This window comes from Drosophila hydei, unplaced genomic scaffold (assembly GCF_003285905.1).
Source record: "Drosophila hydei strain 15085-1641.00,03,60 unplaced genomic scaffold, DhydRS2 tig00000063-arrow-pilon, whole genome shotgun sequence".
Classification (NCBI taxonomy): domain Eukaryota; kingdom Metazoa; phylum Arthropoda; class Insecta; order Diptera; family Drosophilidae; genus Drosophila; species Drosophila hydei.
Window position 1 is genome coordinate 7,608,708 of NW_022045657.1, and position 9,016 is coordinate 7,617,723.

The 9,016-nt window shown below is 39.2% G+C and overlaps 1 protein-coding gene across 1 annotated transcript; it reads right to left on the bottom strand.

Annotated features, from left to right (window-relative positions):
• Nucleotides 1–6,427: 6,427 nt before the first annotated feature.
• Nucleotides 6,428–8,358, bottom strand: LOC111595651 (probable cytochrome P450 6d5). The gene is made up of 5 exons (XM_023309478.2): nucleotides 7,775–8,358; nucleotides 7,558–7,710; nucleotides 7,063–7,493; nucleotides 6,758–7,006; nucleotides 6,428–6,690 (listed from the first exon to the last, which is right to left on the bottom strand). The coding sequence occupies exons 1-5, from the start codon at nucleotides 8,314–8,316 to the stop codon at nucleotides 6,527–6,529; spliced, it is 1,539 nt and encodes a 512-aa protein (XP_023165246.2). The 5' UTR covers nucleotides 8,317–8,358; the 3' UTR covers nucleotides 6,428–6,526.
• Nucleotides 8,359–9,016: the final 658 nt, after the last annotated feature.

Sequence of the window (9,016 nt, forward strand, 5' to 3'; positions counted from 1 at the left end):
CATATGCTTTGAACTTAGTTAACAAGTGAAAGAAACTAAGTTGAATATGTTAATTGCATTACCCGTCGTTGTTGTAGTCTTAAAACACTTCTCATAATTACGAAGGAAGTAAGCTGTCTTTCACGCATTGCGCGTTATATTGCCTGCCCAGTGACCTCCATTGCGCTTGGTATCGCAGCGGCGCCATTTAGCATTTCTGCCCGACAGGTGGGGGCTGTATCATTTGTGTGAAGAAACCAGTCTGAGTGGCAAACTCACTCGCAAGACCGAAACACCAAGCAAGCTGTGCAAGCCAGAAAAATCCTTCATGCCGCAGTGGTTTCTATTAATGCGACGCTACCCTCCACATGCTGCGCATTTGCCCCGAGCGACAGCTGCAAATTGCAGCTGTTATAAAGCGCAGAATAAAATAAAGAGCATTGGGGAAGCAAATAAAAATAAAAGCTAGCAGCCGGGTGTGGTCGACAAAATTTAATCCACTACACTTATCTAAATTTTTATTTTGTATCACTGAAATACTGAAAATGTGAAATTGAAATATGATTTTTTGAGTATTCTTCCTGCAGATACGCATTCGATTGCACCATTCTTTTCTCATTTATAGGGAAAGGGTATCTTGAGAAAACAGAACAGTCGTGAAAAAATTTATGTTCTGCAAATGATGCTACAAGGCCGCTGCACAGTACTCTAGCACCTCGTAGCTCAACTACAGCCACCTTAATTCGCAATCGTAGTTGGAGTTGCGGGCGTGTCTTCCACTTTTCAGTTGGCACTCGGCTAACCTTTTGCAGGCAAAGCGTTTTGCGGAGTCCTTGAGTGGCTTTTTTCGGTTGTCGGCTCTTAAATATGGCAGGGAGTTGGGAAAAGGGGAACACGAGAAGAGAGTGGGAGATCGTGCTCTCGACTTTGTACCACAATTTGTGTTGACATCATCAGATTAAAAATTGGGCGCAAAAACAAGCAAAAATGATTTCCTAGTGCTGCTGCTGCTACTGTTGTCGCTGCTATTGCTGTTGTGTTTGTGTGTGCCTGCTCGTGGCCTGGCATTTAACTCGTTTCACTTCATAAATTCACTTTTACGTAATAAGTCGGTTCGGCCCCACTCTAAGCGCCACCATTTTTCTTTCTTCTTTACTTTCCGTTGTGCATGTGTGTGTCGCTTCCGCAGAGTCGCTCACTTTGCATTTCGCGGCTGGCTGACTGACTCAGCGTGGGCTGCAGCCCTAGCTCTTGGTCCCGAATGCGACTATTGCTACCCAGCAGCTAGGCTGCCATTCTATCCTTTATTTGAGTTATCATGACACATTTCGCTGAATTCAGTCATTTCTTCTGGGCCAGCATCTTTTGCCTTACGGCTGTCACTGCGACATGGCGCCAAATAACTGCGTGTGTGTTATGCCATATAAGCACGACCAGTGTGTGCGTCTCTGTGTGTATGTGTGCTATCTTTGTGTGCTTGTACGCGTGGATGGGCGTGCCTACCTTAACAGTTCAACGGGTGCCCTTTCCATCCTAGAGACCAAGTCTGTTTTTGCACTGCCTGGTTGCCTTCGCCATTTTAAAGCAATTTTCAAACAAATTTACTGTCATTAACTTAGACAGTTGATGAAATTTATGTCAGACATATCAACATCATGACGTCCCGCCACCTCCCACTAGCTCCAATCACCGGCCTGTGCCTTTGTCTGCGCTACTCGGTCTCTGTGTGTGGCATCCGCATGGGCTTGAGCCCAGTTTGAGTGAATGACTTCAAAAGCAAAAAGACATTAAATTTTGTTTACACAAACTCAACGAATCCAATTTAATTCAATTCTTGTGTGCATACGTGTGTTTGTCTGTGTGTATATGTGTATGTGAGTGTGTGATGGTGTCTAAATGTGCAGGAGTACACATATACCTATATGGATAGTACACACGTATGTATGTCGGCTACATGCACCGCCAGCAACAACAAATCGTTTACCACAGTTCACTGACTTACATCATAAAACGTCTCGCTCTCAGTAACTTTACCCATCACTGCCAACACTTAAGCAATACGCCAGACCCATTTCTCTGCTTCCTTATGACTTTCTCTCTCGCTCTCTCACTGCTATTCATTTCACTCCTTTCAGACAATCGATCAATTGGGCTGCAGTAATTTGTGGGCACAGGCGCAAAGTGCTCGTCATCTGTCGTGCATATGCCGGCAACAACACCAAATAACCAACACAAAACACGGACCTGCAAACCACAGCAAGTACTACTTATGCATAGAGGGCGTAACGAGGCAAACGAGAAGAAGATGGAAAGTTAATTGTTGATGCGTGTGTGCTCTTCTGGCTCCAGCAAATACAACAAATTACTGCAGGCAAAATTAGGAAACTCTTAATTGTTATAATAGTTACTCATATATTGATGTTTGTAGTAAATAAATTGCATTTTTTAAGTCAATTACGAGCTGAAAGCCTTAAAGTTTTTACTTTTGTCTACGCACCTAGCAGTAAACACACACTTTTATAATATTAAAAAATAGATAGAGAAAAGCTTTCCATTTTTTAAAACATTTTTACTTAATATAAAATCTATTATCGTATGTTTAAATTACGAAATTTTAAAATATTTTTTAAACGTATTTGTTTTGTACGAGTATTTCATATTTATATTTCAAATCTTTACGCCAAGCTCTAATTATTCATTTTTTGTTTTCCTATTAATAATGGTCTTCCCAATGGCAAATGGGTCTCTTAAATTAAAATGCCACTCAATGTCATGTGACATATGGCATGTCATAGTTAAAGTACACGCCCATGGTCGGATTACTAGAGAAATCATTCAAGGCAAATCGTGTGCAAATTTTAATTTTACGAGTGCTCGCGGCACGTACTCGAGTTCGACTTTGTTGCGACGTCTGTCATAAACAGCAGTTTATTCAGCAGTTCAGTGTTGCCAGCATATTTATCTTCTCGTTATGTCAGCTGCGCGGCTGAATGGAAGGAGGAGCCTCAGCAAATTAAGTGGCAGTTATTTCTCACGCAACTCGTCCAGAGCTTCATATAAGAGTAAACAAAAATGGCCTATAAATTTCTTTAGTTCGATGCTCGTTGTTCGTTGTTCGCTATTCGCTGTTCTCCAGAACCAACAGCATTGTCATTGGCATTGCCAGTGAGTTTTCGTCATCATGGTGAATGGCGATGCTGCTGGCGTTTGTTAATCCTGTATTGTTTGCTTTATAAATGCGTTAATTTTATGACAAGTTCATTTTATTGGTTTTTCTTGTTTGCTTTCGTTGTGTTCTCGCATTGGTTTCTACAAGCCAAACATTAAATGACAAAGAGCAGACAACAGAAAACAGACGACAGTCATCAGATAAGACAAAAACAACAGAGCGAAATACTCAATTTGATGGTCTGTTAATTGCTTGTTTTAATTGTTGTCTTCATGCTCCGGCCATGAAAGTGCGTGTGTGCTTGTGTGCATGCCAATAACAATAAGCCATGGCCAATAACTTTAAGCATAATCAATTTCACAATTGAGTCCACAACTTGCATAGTTTATCATGCAGCCTGATGTTTTCAATACTGGTTAGAGTAATTAATTTTAATTGAGTATATCACTAGACTTAAATGAATTATAAGCTATTTGCAGCTGAGCAGTCAGTCAACAAAGACCTGTTATAATAGACAATTTAAGTATAATTTTGTTTACATATTTAGGCATTCTGCATACAAGTACATATTCTTGCCAGCACTTAAATATCTAGTTTATACATTAATTATTTGTAGTGAGTGGCTGCTGAGAAGTTAGATCAAGCAACTTTTAATTAACAGTAAACTGTAATGTTTATTCGACGCTTTTACCCTTGATTTGCATTATGTTCACTTGAGTTTTTAATGCAATTATATATTTACTTTTCATCTAGAAATTGCTCTTAAGTTTTCATTATCTGCTGAGCTACTGCTGTCGTTGCGTATACGACCTATATAGCAAACTGAACATAATTAACACAAATTCGTCTAATTGGCTTAAGTTCTGATTTCATTTCATTTTTCCACTGGAATATCTGCAGCAAAGTTGCAATGAAAATGACCAATCAACTCGTTGGTAACTAAAGACATGTGGTGCAACTTTATGACAATCGATTGCGACACCTGTGCGCCACCCCACCAAAGCCAGCAACGACTTCAGTTGATGGGACAGTAGAGCCCTCGATTTCTCCCCCTTTCTTTGGCTTACTCAGTGAGGCAACGCTGCACAACTGCGCAGTCAATCATGCATGTGATGTTGCCGCCAGGCTACAGCTCTAGTTCTGGCTCCAACTACTGCCCCAGCCACAGCCAGAGATGCTGCCTGCTGTCTGGAAATAAGCACGTTAGTTGCTTGTATTGGCTTTGGCTGCATCTCGGTGTCCTATGCCCCATCATTCTCTCATTCCCCTACTTTGAGTGCGACTATTGCCCCAGTTCCTGGAACAGCAAAATATGTGCGCAGTGAATGTACTGATGTGCTTGAGCAGTTGCCTGCAGGCTGTTTGGGCAAACTGCATAAATGTCAGCTTGTTGCCAGTTATCGCACGCTTTTTTAGCGCAAGTGAAAAGCCACTCAGGCGTATTTGACAAAGAGACAAAAAAGCATAGAGCTTTAAGTTTATTTCAATGTCAAAATAAGTAGTCAATGTGGGCACCCCATTAAGTATATCAATATTCACACTGAGCACCCTGTAGCCTGCATTGTTATCATTTTAAATAATTATTATAGGCATATATTGATATAGTATAGTAACTGAATGCAAACGCCACCTTGACAGCTGTGCTCTTAATTTTTACTACGCCTATTACTCTTCTACTTATGTAAAGGGTATTGACTATTTTCTAAGAAACAGATAATATGTCATATCAAATTTTCGGAATATACAAACCCACTATGAATATTTTAGACATGTATAGCATATAGACAGCAACCGTTCAGATCACACATGATATTTGAGATGATATCTGGAATAAACACTTTTGATCATATTTTAATAACAATGAACGAACTATCTAATTCATTTGAGACTCTACTTATTTTATATAGGACTATATAAATATATGTGCTTAAAATTGCTTCTATGCTTCTCCAGTTTAAAGTACATATAAGTGTAAAAGTGTAAAGCATCCACGACTTGTAGTAGATAGCTTTTCTGTTTTTAGTCATCCAGCAATCACTTACATACATACATAGCCTCACACAGCTAGTGGCCGGCGGTCCACGCAGAGACGACTCCGACAGCAGTCTCCGCGCCTCACTGCTTGCCGCTGTCATCAATCTTCCTTAATAGATGTTCACACAATTGAATTATTACATGTGTCCAAGTGGCTGGCAACTGACTGGTTGCCGCCTCTCGTTTTGCTTCTGGTACCTTTGCCTGCTCGAGCTGCTCGTACTTGACATAGCTCATATGCGCTGGAAACTGCCACAGTACGTGCCCCTCCTTCGCCTTCGCCTCCTTCAACTGCTGGACCTTCTGTTTGCATGTGTCGGACATTAATGTTGTTTGGAATGGAAACGGAACGAAAACAATTTCTGGATATTATGAGGTTCAGTAAGCAGTAAGCTGTCGCCACAGTCATTTAATATTTTCTTATGATTTCAAACAGCAAATATTTGTGCTTTGTAAGAGTGATATTATATAATAGTAAAATATTTTGTGTTGATGAATTCAATTGAGGAATAAATATTGAAGAAAATTTATTATTAAATAGGATTATTAATTTTGGTTTTAAGTATAAAAATACTCATATTTCTATTAATATATGAAACATAATCCTTTAAAATAAATTTAATAGTTACTCCGACTAAAGAGTTTTAGCAATATCTGCAGTTGGATATATGTGACTTCGATATATATAAAGTCATATATAGCCTTAGTTAGTTTAATATTTTTATTAGCTGTTACAATTTGTTCTTTACTTTGTTACCATTCCAATTAGTACGAAATTAATAATGTATTGTTCAGTTTACGTGTATGTTAAGAATACCTTTTGTTTAAAAACTTTTCCTTGGATGCTAGAAGTTTTTAATAAGGTGAACGCGAGGTCAAAAACAATGCCCTATTCTGCGACTGACGCACGTTTGGTAAAGCAGACTGACTATGCAGGCACCAAAAACTTTTAGGGAAGTGGCATTAAAACTTTGACAACTTATCAACGAACGACATGGTCAGAACAGCCAACCCGAATATGACTTTGGCTCCAGAAGGTCAAGTGACAACTGATTACTTGATGCTTGACGAAAGCGAGGAATACGCATTAAATGCGAGACTCAAATTCGGAAATAAAATATAATAATGAGATAAGATAAGCTGATACACCAAAATTGCATTTGTACATTGTCAATGACTTATAAGTACATTTCTAAGAGCTTGTTTGTAGAGATATAGGAAGCACTGCTACTTTCATATATAAAATTTTGTTTTGTGAGCTTTAATATCATTCTTAAATTTTAATTAAAACTACATTTTGAAGTATATAATCTAATCATTCGTTATTTGATTGTTGTTTATCACCTATTGTTTTTTAGACAGTCGCACAGGCACACCACCTTTTGGAAGCAGGGGAACTCCATTGACCGTAAACTCAATCTCACGTTTCTCCTGGCGCGTCTCTAATGTAAAGCTGGTAAGTATTTTTGTCAATGCAATCTTGACATTTAACTTTCCCATTCTAGCCGCTAAAAAGGGTAATGTGCAATGTAATATTAAGATCTAATCTATTACATATCTTCAATTTCAGCTTACCTATGCACTGACGGGGTCCAACGCCGAAGGGCATATAAGCAGCAGGTGTGTAGTTTCTATGCTCTTCTGTGAAACGTTCAGGCTGGTAGCTGAGTGGATCTGGAAAGTATTCCTCATCGCGATGCATGCCCATTAGAGATATGATTATTTCGGTGCCCTTCTTCAGAACCAGCTTGCTATTTGGCAAAGGATAGTCTTGGTTGCACATGCGATTGAGTATCGGCAGTGCTGGATATTTGCGAGTGGTTTCTGAAAAGTGGGCAAAATGACTATGACATCATAGGATATATATTCCAGGAACTTACCCATCACACAGAGCTCCAAGTATTTCATATCCTGTATGCTATCATAGTTAAGCTCTCCGTTGTGCTTAGCCAGCGTCTGGTTGATGTCGTCCAACAACTTGGCCAACACATCCGGGTTCTGCGCGAGCTCATATAAAGTAAATGCAGCAGTCGATGCAGTTGTTTCATAGCCAGCCACAAAGAATAAAAACAACTGTGCAACAACATTGTCTTTGGATAGAGTCTTTACGCCATTCACTGCAGCCTTTGCCGACCACATTCCGTCATCGGTGCTAACCTTTCCAGTGTTACGCAACTGCAGAAGCAGTTGCATCAAGTCACGACGCTCCACATTGTTAGCCTCCCTAATTGAAATCGTATGGTGTACCAGATTTTGCATTTCTCTCATCCCTGGTAGTGTCCAGCCAAACCGATTGAATATCTTCTCAAGGCTTTAATTCAGTGGAATATATTTTACTCAAGAAAAGTTAGTTAACAATTTAGTCATTTGCTTACCCTGGATATAAAAATGATGTTGTTCCACGCAGAATGTTTTCCGCGGTGTTTTCGGTAACCTGTTTACTTATTCCACGCAGTTCATTGTCGGGTTGCGTAAAGCTATCCACATCCAGACCAAATATGGTGGAGGCAATAATATCAATAGCAAAGCTACAAATATTTGGAAATGGAAGACACTTTTCTAATCAAGGCTAACTGATAAGCAGTTACTTACCATGCCATCAAATTCTTCATATCGACTTCGACAGTGCCTGACTGTTTTATTTTGTTATTTAAATGAGCTATCAATTTGTCCGCAACATCCTCTGATGTGCTGAACATTGCCTTTAGTTTGCCAGATGTAAACGAAGGCGTCAACTTTGTACGCATTGTCCTCCAACTTTGACCTTCCATTGAAAAGAGGTTTGCGGACAGGGCATCATGTTTTTCGTCTACGTAAACGCCGCGATCGTGGAAGCTGGCAAAGTCCTTGACGAGCATATCGTGAGCCAACTGAGCATCACGCACAAGCAATGCCGGTCGTAGAGTCAGATAGATGCCTATGAAAGGCTTTGTTGTGGATAAGTACATATCGTAGATGGCCAAACCGAAGGAACGTTTATTTCTTCGCACCGAGTCCAGAGCTCCAAAGGGTATGCATCCCCGATTGCAGGGAAAGCCCTTGCGTTCCCAGAAGCTGAAGGTCCATTTCAGATATGTGTACAACAGTAATCCAATTGCACTTATTAAATATATTACTGCACTCATTGTGAACATCAAGCGTATGCCAAGCAGCTTAAACTTAAACTGACTTACTAAACTAACAAACTGAGACTTCTATATAGTCTCACGCTGAATTCCAGCAACTTATCGCCGGCGCCCTTATCAGTCAACTACTAAGCATTTACCGATGCATAGATAACCCACCCTTGTAAATAGGGAGATAAAGAAACTACATTTTAGAAATTTTCATTGTGACTGGGCATAAAAAGTACATAAGTGCATGTCCACTTTTATATAAATACATATATTATCTTGTGTATACCTTATACTGACTACTCACTATTTCAGGTTAATAAAGCCTGCATACTCTCTCAAAATAAATAAGTTCGTACAACACATTGATCGTAAGCATGACTCGGCTTAAAAAAAACTTATTGACAAGCAAAATCGTCATTAGGTAGCAAAAAAAAAATATATATTATTATATTTTGATAATGATAATGTTATGAAGCGTTGCTGGTTGATTATTTGAACGAGCTACTTAATAATACAGCCTCAACCATGATTGTTTGCACTATCAATAAATAATCATTGGAATTGTACATTATATCGATACGTTTGCTTGCCATAGGTCACGCACATAATAATCTATACTCATAAATAGCCAAATATTTATTTTTAGTATTTATTATTATTATTAAGTTTTCCATATAAGATTAGGTAAGAGAAGCCCCCAAATATAAGCAATTGCAAC